Source organism: Oncorhynchus nerka, linkage group LG7, assembly GCF_034236695.1.
Source record: "Oncorhynchus nerka isolate Pitt River linkage group LG7, Oner_Uvic_2.0, whole genome shotgun sequence".
Taxonomy (NCBI): Eukaryota; Metazoa; Chordata; class Actinopteri; order Salmoniformes; family Salmonidae; genus Oncorhynchus; species Oncorhynchus nerka.
This window is the reverse complement of record NC_088402.1, coordinates 65,096,695-65,114,295: the sequence shown is the minus strand read 5'-3', so window position 1 is coordinate 65,114,295 and position 17,601 is coordinate 65,096,695. Positions and strand designations below refer to the sequence as shown.

At 39.9% G+C, this 17,601-nt stretch overlaps 1 protein-coding gene across 1 annotated transcript; it reads right to left on the bottom strand.

The window, feature by feature from the left end:
* Positions 1-4,082: 4,082 nt before the first annotated feature.
* On the bottom strand, positions 4,083-16,985 carry exosc10 (exosome component 10). The gene is made up of 25 exons (XM_029664534.2): positions 16,806-16,985; positions 16,017-16,153; positions 15,371-15,494; positions 15,160-15,264; positions 13,775-13,940; positions 13,428-13,536; positions 13,262-13,337; positions 9,280-9,390; positions 8,960-9,103; positions 8,620-8,810; positions 8,299-8,455; positions 8,044-8,192; positions 7,719-7,769; positions 7,501-7,612; positions 6,660-6,707; positions 6,474-6,549; positions 6,265-6,377; positions 6,023-6,112; positions 5,871-5,939; positions 5,630-5,723; positions 5,467-5,540; positions 5,193-5,370; positions 4,983-5,047; positions 4,728-4,804; positions 4,083-4,432 (listed from the first exon to the last, which is right to left on the bottom strand). Exons 1-25 carry the CDS (start codon positions 16,917-16,919, stop codon positions 4,402-4,404), a joined length of 2,661 nt encoding a protein of 886 aa, XP_029520394.1. The 5' UTR covers positions 16,920-16,985; the 3' UTR covers positions 4,083-4,401.
* Between the last annotated feature and the right edge of the window lie 616 nt (positions 16,986-17,601).

Genomic DNA, 17,601 nt, shown 5'->3' with positions numbered 1-17,601 from the left:
TACATACCGGGAAACTGGATTGTCTGAGGCCCAGACAACAGCCAAAAGCATTTGTGAAGAAATACATGTGAAGGCTGATCTGAAAGAGAAGAGACTGAGAAACAGCAGGAGGCATTTCAGCTATGAGGCTCCTGATGATCCAGTGACTGATGCACTGAAAAACCTTGAAGTCAACCACTTCAACACTGTGGTTGACTCTGCTGTGACATCCATGAATGAGAGATTTCTAACACTCAACCAGGTGAAAACCAAATATGGAGTGCTGCTGAACTTCAGCACTGCCTCTCAGATGTCCAGTGAATCTTTAAAGGCTCACTGCATGGAAATGGAAAACACTATAACCTTCAGAGGTGACTAACATCAGTGGAATGGATCTGGCACACGAGATGCAGAATTGACCTGATCTGCCATCAGATAAGATGACTGTCTTTGAGCTACTTTCCTTTCTCTGTGAGAACAACCTGGAGGAACTCTATCCTAACCTTTGAATGGCCCTCAGAATTGCAGTCACCCTACCAGTAACAGTAGCATCGGCAGAGAGGAGCTTCTCAAAATGAAAGCTCATCAAAAGCTACCCGAGGTCTTCCATGTCACAGGAACGTTTGAGTAGTCTGGCCATCATGAGCATAAATCATGAACATTTGAGTGGTCTGGCCATCATGAGCATAAATCATGAACGTTTGAGTGGTCTGGCCATCATGAGCATAAATCGTGAACGTTTGAGTGGTCTGGCCATCATGAGCATAAATCATGAACGTTTGAGTGGTCTGGCCATCATGAGCATAAATCATGACGTGGGGAAACATGTCCTATGATGCCTCAAGAAAATGCAGAAGAGGAATATTTTGATGTTAAGATTTTAATTCAAACATTAAAATATTTACACTTAGTAACATTTAAGATTGTACGGCAGAAGTGCATGTGTGTAAATGACTGCTTAACTATGTGACATACTTTCTCAACTTCTTTCAGACAGTCCAGATAGACTGGTACCCATGCTGATGCTGAAAATGCCCAGGCTGTAGAGGGAACCAAAGTTAATCACACAGCTGTATAGGTTTTATTGGACTATTTTGAGACATAAAGCTGCAGCCATAGCCTATAGGCTCATGTTTACATTGTAGAGACAATGCTAACTGTATAATATTGTGAGGACTGTACTAATTACCAGGCAGCAGAGCCAAAGCTCAATGTTATATTTTATTATTTTCTACCATTTCCTACGTTAATATTCACTCATAAGATTCTATAGAAAATATTATATTCAATAAATATTGTTTGTTTATACCTCATTCTGTTCTGTACAGGTCTACTTATTCTTAGACCGACAGATGGAGCAAACTGTTTTAAAGGAGGGTGGATTGTTGTGGGAGCACAGGTGTCAGGTGTGACTGTGTGGCAATGGCAAACAGTTTACATGTCTCACGGGTCAGGTAGGAGGGCCCCTTAGCAGAATTTTGCTTAGGGCCCCAGTGAGGTCAGGACCGGCTCTGCCTATACTATATCACATTCATTGCCAAGCTTAATTGTATTGAACTCATTTTAAATGGGTACTATTCTAAAAGTGTCCAGTCTTTTTTTCTCTCTAGGCATATAATATTTCAAAATACAATCGCGGGAAAACAACTTTGTTTGAGAGAATTACATCCAACCGGCCTCACAATCAGTATTTATCTCCCCTTTTCATAGGTTGCAGACAAGCCTGCATAGCTACGGGAAGTTGTTTTGAGTAGCGGGTGCTAGAAATCACCTTTATAAAAGCATTGCATGCATCTATGCAGACTAACACAATCCAATTCCTAATGTGATGAGCAGCCTAAGCAAAAGACAAGACTCGGTAACAGTATCACTGCAGCCTAAATTCATTTAACTCATGGCTGTTTGCAAAAACGCCTGTTGTGAACAGCACGCACATTTCTTTATAGGTTACCGCATAATTACAATGGGTTTGTGTGTGAATGAGAGAGCGAGATAAGAGGGGTGTTGTAACTAAATGAATATACGCAAGATTGTGGCTAATAAAACTGAGCACAAAAAGAAACGGTTTCAATACCATTGACAGCTATGAGAGCCATTGCGGGAAAAAAAACTCACATGGCCTTGCCCAGCACTGTTTTGCTTAGTGGTCTTGTAAGCCTATATGCTTGACATTATTAGGAGCAGACCTGTGAGCCATGGGTGAGAAAATGCCACGTTCCTAATCTAATATTGATCTCATTCCCTGTTCGCCAAGTTTAGAATTGTAAAAAAAATAGGAAGATTCTCTACCCCCAACTTCATTGCAGGAAAACATGGTTTGGGATGAAAATCGCTATTGGTGTAAAGAGAAGACAATGAGATGGTCTTTTACTTATCAAAATTCAACAACTTGAGCGAACAGCGGCCTATCTTATTGGCACCAGCGGGGAGCATCGTCCATATCCCCGGTGACTCTATATCACTGGGTCAGTGCCACTGGAAAAAAAAAATTGGACAATCATTTCCTCTTCCAGGTTAGATGGACTTCATATTGTACAATTTGTGTCTACCCTTTCCAAAGGCATAGATTAGATGGTTGCAAACAAGGATGTTTTTATTGATCTGTTTGTCATTGTCAGCAGTAGCCTATAGGACTATTCTACCCTGTACATTTTTGTCACATTAAAAAAATATTCTGCTAATGTCTCCAGACAGTGTAGAATTGTATGAAATGGGTTTTACAAACACAAAAAGAAAAATCTTATATAGCCTAGGCTTACTCTACGCCACTACATAGTCCTTTTTATGAACAGTGATTGAAGTTATGACTATAATCTACTGATCACAGGAATAGTAGGCTCTTACATAAGTCTCCAAATGTGATGATCGATGCAAGGAATGCTTTATTTACTTTTTTTAATGGTGAAAATTTTCTTCCCCAAATTTGAAACTCAGAGACCCGACTCAACTCAAACTAAACTGTCTATCGTACAGCAGAGCACCTGTCCAACTCCAAACTCCCACAAATGAATAGATACCCCAATCCCATGATCATTTATCTAAACAACGCAAAGTGAAAATCTTACAAATTCTTGCAGTTTTACCATCTAATCACCCCTACTTCATGGCATGGATCAAATAATAACAGATGTCATAATTGGCAGTGCAGTTTAGGTCAGAAAGGCTTCTGGGGTAACTCAAGTCAGGTTTTCAACCATACTCTTGAAAATTGTAATAGTAGAATGCACAAGGTTTAATTGGGTAGTGCATCAGTTTTCCTCTTATCCTGTCAATCATTGCATATCTTACAGAGCCATTTATAAATTGTCAGAAATGTCCAGATCAACTAACCCAACTAGTCAGCTAATGTTTTTTAGCCCATAGATTGTTGTAACGTTTAAGTCACAAAACAGTTTGTGTCATGAAACGTGCTTATATAAATAGATGTGGTGTGCGTGCAGGGGAGGGATGTTCCCTTACGCTTAAAAGGGGGGCCTGAGTGAAAAAGTTTAGGAACACCTGACCTACTGGATTGGAGAAGAGTTTGAGATTGTGTTTATCACTGAAGCTCTTAAAGTTCTTAATTTTTTGTATTTTTATAAGCGCTGCTCCTGCACACCCCTCGCCCCAGTTTCAGAAACAATGCATTAGGTAGTCAGATCATTTTGTTTTGTGTCGTTTCAGTCAACTGAAATGAAAATTCCTTTTTGTTAATTTTTTTCTATTTAGTCAGTTATAATCCCATCAATTGCCACTGAAAAATAGGTGTTTGAAAAAAAGCACAAATCCGTCGCTGTGGATATATAATATACAGTATATTTTGTCCATTTATCATCTGCGTATTTTGAGGTAGCTTAGAATAGATACTTTGTCAATTTGTTAACTTGTTTTGTCTGTCTTTACAAGATAGTATCAGTCAACAGGCATTAATACAGTCAGTATAACAATAGGGATTTCCTACGCTCCTGTTCTTTGGCTCTCCTCTCAACCATTACTTTCAGCCAGGTATAATAGAACTGGTTGCCCATTAGACAACCATCATTTACAAAACTAATCTTGGAAAGGTACTCAATTTATGAAAACTACTGCAAATGTCTTCAAAATGATCATTCCCAAAGTCTGCATAGTTTTGACCAGTTCCTCTTTTAATGAGCGGCAGCCAATAACTGTATGAGCTTTAACAACAAGTGTGGTTAAAAATGTACCTGAAAGTCTAGTCTGAATGTTTGCAAGCACATTTTGTGAAGATTCCATCAACAAATAAAATAAGACAAATTCCCTTAAAAACTATTTTAATAAGCAGGCTGCAAATACTTTGTTAAAGAAAAAAATATTTTGTGCACCATTGTACTAACATAGGGTAACTAGATCCACACAAAAAAATCTCATTTTAAAACAGGTTTCCTTTTTGAGAAGAGAAGAAAAGTTCATTGATGGGTAGACCTATCTTTTAGGCCAGTTACGACGGACTCCTCTGCAAGATGAATAAAGAAAACCAACACAGTGATATTAGTAGAACAATCAAAACTGGAATTGTGATAGAAAATTAATATGCACGTCACAATGGTAAAATGTAAACTGGAGATACCCGCCATTTTCTAGAAAAAGTAGAAGAGATTGTTAACTGTAAACAGTTTTAGGTGGCTAGCTAAACACCATGCCTAATTGTGGCTAAGCAATTAACTTATTTACTGTTAATTAGCCACAGCAAATATCTTTGCGAGCAAGTGCGATGGTGTCTCCAAAACAGCAAGCATGGATCTTGTTACCTTTCGGATTTTCCACCAAAAAAGGACATACTTCGGTTTCCAGCACAGGCATTCGATTTTTGTGCTTTTGCATTTTTCTACAGAAACCAAAAAGAATGTTCACTTGATATTACAATAGCCATGAGAACTGTTACTTTTCCACAAATATCTTGCCAGCGTTAAAGGTAGACTTAGCAAGATGACATTGAATGCACAATGTACACACAGTGGGTTAATTTGGCAAATGTAATAATTATAACTTTATGTTAATAATACCTTTTTCCTGGGTTCATGACCTTGTCTGTCTGGATCAAACTGTTTACCATCATTTCCTTTGGCCCCTAGAACATCACAAAATTATTTATTTCACCACATACAATGAGAAAGGAAGGTCATGTGTGGAGATGCAAAATAATCGCATCAACCAACTACAAATATCATGACCAAAGTCAGATAGAACATAAACAAATACATGTGGTTGCGTACCAGCAAAGACTTTGAAATCTGACTGGCTGTAGTCATACGGTTTGAAAACTAGAGGTGTTGTAGAGTCCTCGTTTTTCTTCACAGCAGCTTTCATTAGTTTCTTGTTAGGTTTTGGGGTCGACTCTCCTGTCTCACTGGCAACCCTCTCCCTTTTCTTTCCTCCTGGTTTTATAGATTCCTGATGGAAATGTAAACACAATGTAATGAGATAACTTCCCTGCACAGAATTGAAAATGTTTTCTTATAGCTCTGAAGAAATGTGAAAACTACTCACTGAAGCTTGCTGGCGCACAGTCGCAACATTCTGAAGTGATTCCTGGTAGCTCTGCTTGGCCTTCTTCCTTTCCTCTGTAGGACAATAAATCTCACAATATTCACAAAGGATGGTTTGAAATCATTTCAGAAAGTTAATTTGAATCAAGTCAAGTACACCACACCTGCTACTGCCTTTGCCTCTTCCTTCGCTTTCTTTTTGGCCTCTACCTCCTTCTGCTGCTGTTCCACACTCTGCAGCTTCCATCTATTACTGATCTGTTGAAACATAGTGGATAATATAACACAAGCAGGACAAATGAAGTTCGAACTTCAAGATAATATTGACCATCTTCGAGTTCAGATTTCAGTGGCATAATTTCTGCCACAATCATTATGTACAAATATCAATGAATTAATAAATACCTCATATATTTTCGTAGAGGGGTCGAACTTAGCATTTTTGGAGATATGGATGTCGTTTGACGGTAGATACTAAAAACAAGAGGATGCATTATAGCAACACAAACAAAACACATCATTGGTTAACCACGCATTACCAGGTCAATGCATCTTACCATTCGGAAAGGGTTCTGAAAAGACTCGACAACCCTGCATGCTTTCTGTTGAGCCACTGTGAGGTTACCAGGGTCTTTGACGGTGTCCTCCTTCAAAAGAAGCACAAAACACGCAAGTCACCAACCGAGATCATTACAGTCATATTTCAAACAGTCTTATAACAGACAACAAATCTGAGAGGTGTACTGTAGTGTACCATTCATTCATGGGCCAAAACACAACCAGACATCATAGTTCTTACCTCAAACAATGTGATTTTCGCTGAAACTACTAGACCCATCATTTTATGCATGTCCTCTCCCTGCTCCTCTTCAGAAAACAGTGCCCCCTTTTTGGTTGAGAGTTCTGAAAGTTCTGAAAGTAGACGCAAAGTACATTTTCATTGGTTTAATTGACTATAGCCAAGGACAACATAATTAATGTTAACAATGGACTTAATATATATCTTACTATCTGGGGCAAAGCTGGGGATATCACTTTCAGAGACTCTGGATGTATCATGAGGCCCAAAAAGAGGAATTTCTGGCTGCAAAAAGAACCAATGCATGGCACTTCAGATAGGCAGTTTTGCTCATAAATGACCTGTGAAAATGTATAACCAAGTGGATGTGGTATCAATTAACTAGTTTTACAAACCTTTTTTATGGGCGTGAGTGTTTTCTTCTTGTCAGCCACAATTTCAGCCTATATACACACACACGGAAAACATTGATTCAAGTGAAATCCATTGTATAAATGCAGGGGGCAAACTACATGCCCCCCATGACACCTACAGCACCCGATGTCACAGAAAGGTCAAAAAGATCATCAAGGACAACACTGCCACTGCCTATTCACACCACTACCATCCAGAAGGCGAGGTCAGTACAGGTGCATCAAAGCTAGGACGGAGAGACTGAAAAACAGCTTCTATCTCAAGGCCATCAGACTGTTAAAACAGCAATCACTAATTCAGAGGCTGCTACCTACTTTGAGACCCAATCACTGGCCACTTTAATAAATGGATCACTAGTCACTTTAAACCATGTTCACATAGCTTACATTACTCATATCATATGTATATACTGTTTTTTATACCATCGTTTGCACCTTGCCTACGCCGTCCTGCCATCACTCATCCATATATTTATATGTACATATTCTCATTCACCCTTTTAGATGTGTGTATTGGATAGTTGTTGGGGAATTGTTAATTACTTGTTAGATATTACCGCACTGTCGGAACTAGAAGCACAAACACTCGCATTAACATCTGCTAACATCATCTGTATGTTACCAGAAAAATCTGATTTTATTAGGGTACCTTTATTCACTAGTTACTTATTTGACACTATAACGGCATCAAGTCACCCAAACCAAGATGTGTCAGGCTGGTTAGTGAGGTTGTCATCATTGAAAATAGATAACTCAATTAATTCAGGTAGTTGATTGAGGTTAAATGTAGTAAACAATCAACACTGCCCCAGGCATGTCTCACCTTGAGAAGGGGCATCTCCCGGGCCTGCTGCACCAATAAGTGGAGCTCGTTGACCTGCTGCCGCACCAATGGGGGGACAGGGTTACAGCAAGCGATGATGCCTTGAGGCTCTCTGGTAGAAGAAAAACAGATGGGGATTGTTTAACATGGTATTAATGTTTGTGTGTGTGCATATGCACAGGTGTGTGTTTTTTGGGGGGACCGGCATCTCAACTTACTTGGGCAGGATGTCAGAGATCTTAATCATCATATGATTGGGTAGGACATATCTGAAACACATGGCAAGCAAGTTTAAATAAAAGTCATATACTTAACAAAAACCCTTGCCATTTTCATTATTTCTATCTCAGTTTGAGATTAATCAGGTGATTTTACATATCAAGCAGTGTGAGGTGCTTACTGGGGAAAGAGGGCAGCAAATGTAGCAGACAGTATAAAGATTGCTTTCATAGACCAACTTCACAATCCAAACCAAATACTCTTGAGCATCTGGATCCTAAGCGAGCAAACGACAAATGGGTCCATAGGCAATACCCTCCCTACCCAGTGCTCTCATCCTCCTGTCTGGCCAGCTTGTCCCTCCAGCCGTACAGCAGTCGGAAGGCAGTTAGCTGCTGCGTGTTGAACGCCTTCTTCTGCTTCCTCAGCAGGTCCATGTAGGAGTCCTCGGTGAAGAGCGGCTTCATGTATTTCTGCAGAGAGGGGTTTTCACTGTTATTGTCTGAACAAGTTAACAAGGGAATTAGGCCTAGGTGGTGCGGTAATGTTCAGTCGCGCTATTCAGCTCGAGAAGTGTACCTTCAATGAGATGTCTTTGCTTTTGTGCCAGACCATCTGCAGCAGGGCAGGCTGCCCATTGCCCACTTCCCACAGGTCCACCCTCAGCCGATCGTAGACATAGAGGAGGTAGTGGGTATCTGCCCGGGCATACTGAAACATCTCATCTGGCAAAGGCCTAGGGAAAATCAAAAGCAATTCAATCAAATCATATTTTGCTCCCAGGCCAACATGAACAGCTTTCAGTGAAAACTATTTAGTAGACATTCATGAACAATCAGAGCACACATGAACATCTACAACATCAAAGTGCATAATAGAGGGTTAACGAAATGACATTACCGTATTCTCCAGTCTGCCAACTGGTAGCGTTTGTCAGAGTCCACGTTGCAGAACAGCTTAAGCAAGTGGTCAAGCGAGTGCCTGCCCAGGTTAAGGGTACGTGACGCCTGGTGAGTGTCAAACATGTTGACAATGTAAAGGCCCAAATCCTTTTGCAGCCACTCAATATCAGAGTCGGCACCATGGAAAACCTGCGAAAGCCATATAAACCTACATTAGTGACTCAAATTCTAGGCTATACTGAAGTTTCTGTAAACTGAAATGCTAAGCCTGCTACCATTGCCATTATTGGGCATTGGGCTGTGAAATCCAAAATGTGCTTAGACAACCAGGCAATGACCTTGACGATGGCGGGATCTGTGAAAGCCTCATTGAGTATGTACAGCTCACTACGCAGCTCCAAGGTGTCTATAATGAAGTCTTCATCCCGTGTTGAAATCTGCATCAGGCAGGTGATGCCCAAAAAACTTCTGTAGGAGTGATGCTAAGAGAGAAGATGCACATGATTCAACAGAAAATCCTGGTTGGGTAGGACAGATGAGAGGTCACAAAAGGCTAAAACTAGCAAGCATTAATTTTCCCCATCTTTAAAGCTTAGTTATTTGAGGTACAATTTAATTGTCTCAGACAGAGGAACATGTGTAAAACCCTCAATTGTACCTCTAGATCTACTGCAAACTCTGACGTCTTGGCCAGTTTCTCGTTTACTGCCACCAGATCCTCCAGATTGTCAATGAATGAGCACTTTGTCTCAGCAAGTGGTTTGTACATCTGAAAAATCAAAACAAAGAAAAGGAAGTCTGGCATCAATTGAGAAAATGTATCACAAAAAAAAAAAAAACATTTGCTTATTTGTGCCAGAGGCAAACTTGACCAATATTAGCTTTCAATAAAGATATCCAACAGCTTTCAATAAAGATATCCAGCAATGTCAAGGTCAACAAAGTGTCAGGAGTCATGGTCAAAATGCTTCATGACCGCGTCAAAGTGTATTTAGCTATTCAAAAATAAAAGTGACACCGGATGGACTTGACAAGGTCTCAGGCATGCACATTTTTGTTTGTAGTAAAGTAGTCCAATGTTACAGGTTTTGCTGAATATATTATTGTAATCTGCAACAAGTGCCCGTGTAGGGTATTTTCAAGTGAAAATATTGGAATGTATTATTTTCTATATACTTTCATGGTTGTTTTTTTATTGACTCTCCCCTTTAACTGCCCCTAATATAGGGATGCAAACTAGAGGGGGGGGGAGGCTTTGGATGACATCTGGCTGTACGTGAACGAGTGATGCGCGTTTGGAACAAATACTGGGTGTATCTAAGCCAATCATTCACATAACAGAATGCAGCACGCAACTGAAGAGAGAAGAGACAACCAATTAGCTAGTTACAATATCAGCGTGGTTAATTTACAGCAGCGCGTCCCCTGAACGATAACAAAGAGGTAGGTGAGAAGCCTGACCACAGAGACCGGGGTGAGAAGGTGATGAAGCGTACTTCGTGAGCTGTAACTGAAAACTGGCATTTGGAAAGTTTGAGGTGAGGGAGAATGTGTGGTGGAACAAGTATTGTTAGCATTGTTAAGTATCTTGCTAGCTGGATCAAATTATCCGTTATAGCTTGCCAGAGAAATGTTGAGCAACATTAGCCAACTGAACTGATCAAATAATTTAGTCTATGATGTGAAAATAAAGTCAGACAGCTAACGTTAGCTAGCTAATGTTACAACATCAGATGAACCAACGTTAGTAACCTAACCAATTCGATCTAGTATGAACTGGTAACGTTATACCACTCCTTGCCGTTCCTCAAGTTAGAACGCGTTAGTTGCTTACTGGACCCTGGCAATCTGAAATGTTAACTAGCTAACGAACTAACTACTATCTGAACTAATGTTTTCCCTCTACAGTACAGTAAGTTCATTTTCAGAATGAGAGAATTGTGTGAAAATGAGGCATTGCTTGTTAAACAGTTAAGTGTCGCTGGAGCTGGCTTAAGCTGGATGCCACTATAGAGGTGAAAGGACCACCACACTTTCCCCCTTTCTCACTTTTTCAATACAGTGGATAAAAAGGGGTATAGCGGGTGTATTCTCTGCCTGAAAGAGATCAATTATGTCAACAAAGGGTATCATGCTCTGCTGGCAAATTGTACACTTTCTGCCTGTGGACATCTGTTCTACAATGTAATAATGTGCAGTAGCCCAAAGATATTGCTTTTGTTGTTTTGAACTTGACAGTAACACTTGTGAGTGAGGGGGGATTATTACATTTTTTACTCAGTGAACTTCATTTTTGCACACATGTAGCCTTGTGCACTTGATCGATGGCCACTATAATAGAGCAAAAATAGAATGCCTTTCTTTGCACCATAGAGACTATTTGCACTGACTCTCCACTCAAGCACACAACGACAAAGTCAACGCTGCTGTTCTATTTTATACTATTTATTCAACTGAGTGACAAACACTATCCAGTTTATTTGTATACAGTCATACTTGTCATGGCACATGAATTTGTACTGTATATACTATTGTGCACATACAGTGCCGTGCGAAAGTATTCGGCCCCCTTGAACTTTGCGACCTTTTGCCACATTTCAGGCTTCAAACATAAAGATATAAAACTATTTTTTTGTGAAGAAGCAACAACAAGTGGGACACAATCATGAAGTCGAACGACATTTATTGGATATTTCAAACTTTTTTAACAAATCAAAAACTGAAAAATTGGGCATGCAAAATTATTCAGCCCCTTTACTGTCAGTGCAGCGAACTCTCTCCAGAAGTTCAGTGAGGATCTCTGAATGATCCAATGTTGACCTAAATGACTAATGATAAATACAATCCACCTGTGTGTAATCAAGTCTCCGTATAAATGCACCTGCACTGTGATAGTCTCAGAGGTCCGTTAAAAGCGCAGAGAGCATCATGAAGAACAAGGAACACACCAGGCAGGTCCAAGATACTGTTGTGAAGAAGTTTAAAGCCGGATTTGGATACAAAAATATTTCCCAAGCTTTAAACATCCTAAGGAGCACTGTGCAAGCGATAATATTGAAATGGAAGGAGTATCAGACCACTGCAAATCTACCAAGACCTGGCCGTCCCTCTAAACTTTCAGCTCATACAAGGAGAAGACTGATCAGAGATGCAGCCCATGATCACTCTGGATGAACTGCAGAGATCTACAGCTGAGGTGGGAGACTCTGTCCATAGGACAACAATCAGTCGTATATTGCACAAATCTGGCCTTTATGGAAGAGTGGCAAGAAGAAAGCCATTTCTTAAAGATATCCATAAACAGTGTTGTTTAAAGTTTGCCACAAGCCACCTGGGAGACACACCAAACATGTGGAAGAAGGTGCTCTGGTCAGATAAAACCAAAATTGAACTTTTTGGTAACAATGCAAAACGTTATGTTTGGCGTAAAAGCAACACAGCTCATCACCCTGAACACACCATCCCCACTGTCAAACATGGTGGTGGCAGCATCATGGTTTGGGCCTGCTTTTCTTCAACAGGGACAGGGAAGATGGTTAAAGTTGATGGAGCCAAATACAGGACCATTCTGGAAGAAAACCTGATGGAGTCTGCAAAAGACCTGAGACTGGGACGGAGATTTGTCTTCCAACAAGACAATGATTCAAAACATATGGCAAAATCTACAATGGAATGGTTCAAAAATAAACATATCCAGGTGTTAGAATGGCCAAGTCAAAGTCCAGACCTGAATCCAATCGAGAATCTGTGGAAAGAACTGAAAACTGCTGTTCACAAATGCTCTCCATCCAACCTCACTGAGCTCGAGCTGTTTTGCAAGGAGGAATGGGAAAAAATGTCAGTCTCTCGATGTGCAAAACTGATAGAGACATACCCCAAGCGACTTACAGCTGTAATCGCAGCAAAAGGTGGCGATACAAAATATTAACTTAAGGGGGCTGAATAATTTTGCACGCCCAATTTTTCAGTTTTTGAATTGTTAAAAAAGTTTGAAATATCCAATAAATGTAGTTCCACTTCATGATTGTGTCCCACTTGTTGTTGATTCTTCACAAAAAAATATGGTTTTATATCTTTATGTTTGAAGCCTGAAATGTGGCAAAAGGTCGCAAAGTTCAAGGGGGCCGAATACTTTCGCAAGGCACTGTATCAGTTATAATACTATGTATATACCTTACAATTACTAGTAATTTTTATTTGACCTTTGTATATTATTGATATTATCCTGCAATGTTGAGTGAGCTAGCACAAACACACTTTACTGTACTTTTATATCGGCAGTGAACTGTGTATGAGACTAACAATTAGATTGAGTCCGTTAAGAGTTAACTTGAGCAAAGTGAGGTGTATAATCATTTATCTACAAATAATATTCCCTGCTAAATAATAGGTTTTGTGCGATCAAGATTCAAAGAGCCTCCCCTGACTCAGGCAATCCCCCCACCAAACACACACACGCACAACCAGACATTGATTGGAGACATCTTGTGTAAATAACATTTCCTGACTTTTTACCTGCAGCGACACTAGCAAGATAATGATTGAAATACCGGTAAATGCAGTGTCTTATTTTATCGCTCAAATGCAGGATCCTAGTTATGACGCTATACCTCAAATAAAGTGTTAACCAAACAATTTACCTGGGGTTCAGGCTTGGACAGAAGATTCTCAGGTAACGCAAGGTGATCCAGTTCGTATTGGTATGGGTGAGCGAACCTATGGAGGAAAAATTATAGCAATGTCAGATGGGATGTTATCACATTTCAACCTTGGAACAAGAGAGTACACCGACTCAGAATGTCTTACATGTCTTCTACATGCTCCTGAGTTCTCTGCTGGTGAATGAAATCAGCCAGGGCGGCAGGGACATCCAAATCCTCTGGTCTCTCTTTGCGAATGTGTTTGTTGGTAAAATCTACAACAGGAAAGACGGAATCAATGGACATCTTCATCGCACTTCATTATTGCATGTACAATTTATTTAATTGGTACTTTTTAGTAAAGCATTTTATATTTTTGGCAACTACATGGAACACAATTGATCATATTGGGTAATACAATGCTGATGTGTAATTTCTAAATACCAGGAAAGTGTTGGACACAAAAATAAGTTACAACTGAATTTATTTGAAATTATGGCAAATGCGACCTACATGAAGGAAGTGGTTTTATTGCATTGGGCTTGACGAAGATCTTTGGAGTAAACGGTGTGTTGCTATTGTCAACTTTTTCCCGGAATTTCAACTGAGGTCTGGTGACGTTTTTGGCTTGGAGGAGTCGGAATGTCTCTGAACTACATCCAGAACCAGAGTCACCCCCCTGTTCAATAAAGACAAAAAACAATCAATAATACTTCCATACCATTCCAAACAACGTTATAAACATTAACTTTTCATTAGATGTGGACATTTATCTCCACTTCCTACCGCCAAAAGGACAGCCGGTAAAGTACACTAGCTTTCAAAAGTTCGGGTCATATAAGTCCTTGTTTTTTAAAAGAAAAGCACATTTTTGTCCATTGATCAGAAATACAATGTAGAAATTGTTAATGTTGTAAACGACAGATTTTGAATGGAATATCTACTTAGGCGTACAGATGCCCATTATCAGCAACCATCACTCCTGTGTTTCAATGGCACGTTGTGTTAGCTAATCCAAGTTCATAATTTTAAAAGGCTAATTGATCATTAGAAAACCCCTTTGAAATTATGTTAGCACAGCTGAAAACTGAGGCGTCTTTCTCAAACTAGACATTAATGTACTTGTCCTCTTGCTCAGTTGTGCACCGGGGCCTCCCACTCTTTCTATTCTGGTTAGAGCCAGTTTGCGCTATTCTATGAAGGGAGTAGTACACAGCGTAGTACAAGATCTTCAGTTTCTTGGCAATTTCTCACATGGAATAGCCCTCATTTCTCAGAACAAGAATAGACTGAATAGTTTCTGAAGAAAGTTATTTGTTTCTGGCCATTTTGAGCCTGCAATCGAACCCACAAATGCTGATGCTCCAGATACTCAACTAGTCTATAGAAGGCCAGTTTTATTGCTACTTTAATTAACAGTTTTCAGCTGCGCTAACATAATTGCAAAAGGGTTTTCTAATGATCAACGAGACTTAAAATGATAAACTTGGATTAGCTAACACAATGTGCCATTGGAACACAGGAGTGATGGTTGCTGATAAATGTAGATATTTCATTAAAACGAATCTGCCGTTTCCAACTACAATAGTCATTTACAAAATGAATGTTTACACTAGATTTCTGATCAATTTGATGTTATTTTAATGGACATTTTTTTGTTGTTTTTCTTTAAAAAAACAATGACATTTCTAAGTGATCCCAAAATGTAGGAACGGCAGTGGACGTTTAAATGTTTTTCAACATTCTGTCTGGTAGAGATTATTGCGTCTTTTTTTACAGCGACTTCTTTCAGACTGATATGTATGGAGTAACCATGATAACAGTTGTGATGTTTAGACAATAGTTCTGACAGGTTTGTCAGTTTGTGGCCCCTGTGCCAAGAAGATTTGTTTCTGCACCTTACGATTCCAACTGGATACGACGATCTTAGGGGGCTGAAAACCTGCGGGCATGACAGGTTGCTGGCTCCTGTTGACCCCGGCAGCATCATCAAGCAGAATACCCTGAAAATCAATTTGAAAAAAGTGTTGACTTCAGAATAATTCCCAAAATAATGGGGAATTAGAAAAGTCATTAGTTCAGAATATGCTGCCACTTTGGTATACATACCACTTTCTCAAGAATGACATCATTGGAGTCAACCACCAAGTCAAATCTTTCCTCCAACCCCGTCAGTTTGTTGCGGTCTCTCATGTGAGCTCTGCAGCCATGGTGGTGCATTATCTGACTCATACTGACCATGGGAAGAAAAAGACAAACATGTTGGGAAGATGGTGCATGAGCGACTTATGCCAACCATTTTTCTTGGCAGCAATGTCAAACTGTTTACAATCCAGTACTACTTTACCAGTATGTACATGTGGCCCGACCACAGCTAAGGGCCATTTTCTTATGTACAGACCTTAGCTGTGGTATATTGGCCATATACCACAAATACCCAGGGTGCCTTATTGCTATTATAAACTGGTTACCAAAGTAATTGGAGCAGTAAAAATAAATAAAGATTATACCCGTGGTATATGGTCTGATATACCATGACTGTCAGCCAATCGGCATTCAGGCCTGATGATGTGAAGAGGCTCACAATAACGACTGGAGTAAATGGAATGGTATCAAACGTATGGAAACAATCAGTTCGATACCATTTCATGAATTCCATTTAAGTCATTACTATGATCCCATCCTCACAACTTATGGCACCTGCACCTCCTGTGAAATAAAGCAATGCATTACGGGGTTACAAATTATTACTCACCAATGCAACAGTCCATCTCCTTGAGTTTCACAGAATTCTTGAAATCCCGGGAAGCTGCGATATAAATCATATTCATCCCCTACTTGCGGTAGACTGGCAGATGCCTTGGTAGCTGCTACGACAGTGCCCAGTCCATACTATAGAAGAGAAAGGGTAAGGCTTACTCAAAGTTAAAATTACCTTTATGCATAATGCAGCTAGCTAGCGTCAAAGATGGATATACTGACAAGATACATGGTTAAATGCTACTAGCCTCATACCATGAATAGCAATCTCAGACAACTCCGAAAGCGTTTTTTCTCAAAGTTTCCGGGATGTCACGTGTCTTACTTACAGCAGTACACTTAACTACTTACACATTACGAAACTTCTATTCGAGTAAATAAACCAACCTCACGTACAAAATAAGTCACACATTTTTTGTTGTTGACCCAATGTGACATTCTCATAGACTTCTATACAAAATATCCTTGCTTGTCGAAACAACTCCACCTGCTGGTGGCTGAGGGACTCGGGTTTTACGCTGAGTTGGGCCTCTGGTATTACTGTGTGAGGATTCTCGCTAGCGAGAAGTGGAACCTGGCGTGACCATCCTGAACACCCGAGACAAAGCTCTTGCTTATGTTGTGTATAAATTATTTTTTGTTAGAATCTATGTTAAAGCAATAGTTAGGCTTGCTAAACGTAGCTGAAGCTACTATTACGAGACATATAGCTAGTTAGCTAACGTTAGCTGTTCCACGTTTTACATGCTGCGGACACAGTACAACTCGTTAGTCAGCTCACTACCTTCACAAATGCATCCACATCCTTGAAACCGGGACAAAACTCGTTGTCCACACCAGCTGGGTCTTCGTTAACAGATTGATTATTATTTTGTTTGTCACTGTTTGAAGAATCCATCTCTAATTTCTGTACATGCGAGTGGCAGGAAGCAACCGCGCTTGGTTTTTCTTCTTCACCGTTGGGTTTTATGGGTAACACTAACATTAGATAAGCAGTAGCGCCACTAACCGGACTGGAGTATAGAGCAGAGACAGAACGCACCATATTTTAGTTGTTTTGAGTAACTTTGAAAAATATATATAGCATATATCACTCACATACAATTAAACCCCCCAAATGACTAGAGTGCCCTTAGTAAAATAACCCTAAAATGGTTTGTTCTGTCCCCCATCTCCCACTGCTCAATAGCCTATGATCTATCAACTTGCACCCACCCTGTGTTGGCACTACTGTGAACTGCACAAATATTTTATTACGCTTTGTGTAGGCATAGGTTAATTAAAGGGCGGGCCTGTTTTTGCGGACACTGCATTCTATTTCTCTCCTCACACAAGTCCACAAGGCTGTTGTAATTAGAAGATTGTACCAGCGGATGGCAGTGTTCATCTGAGTCCCCATCTTCCTCCATATATCAAAATGTACACAGATTTGCAGTTGTTATCGTAGATACAGCGAAATGCTTGTATTTCTAGCTCCAACAGTCCAGTAATACCTGGAAATACAAAACAATACACACATAATCCATAATCAAGTAAATAATAAGAAATGAGGAAATATCAGAATGAGCAATGTCAGTCGG

Excerpts from the sequence above, each read along its gene's own strand:
- exosc10 (XM_029664534.2), bottom strand. The coding sequence starts at position 16,919 with ATGGATTCTTCAAACAGTGACAAACAAAATAATAATCAATCTGTTAAC. Across the intron at positions 9,104-9,279 it reads AGTTTGCAGTAGATCTAGAG|CATCACTCCTACAGAAGTTT; the intron begins GTACAATTGAGG and ends CTTCTCTCTTAG. Across the intron at positions 6,378-6,473 it reads CCCCAGCTTTGCCCCAGATA|AACTTTCAGAACTCTCAACC; the intron begins GTAAGATATATA and ends GTCTACTTTCAG.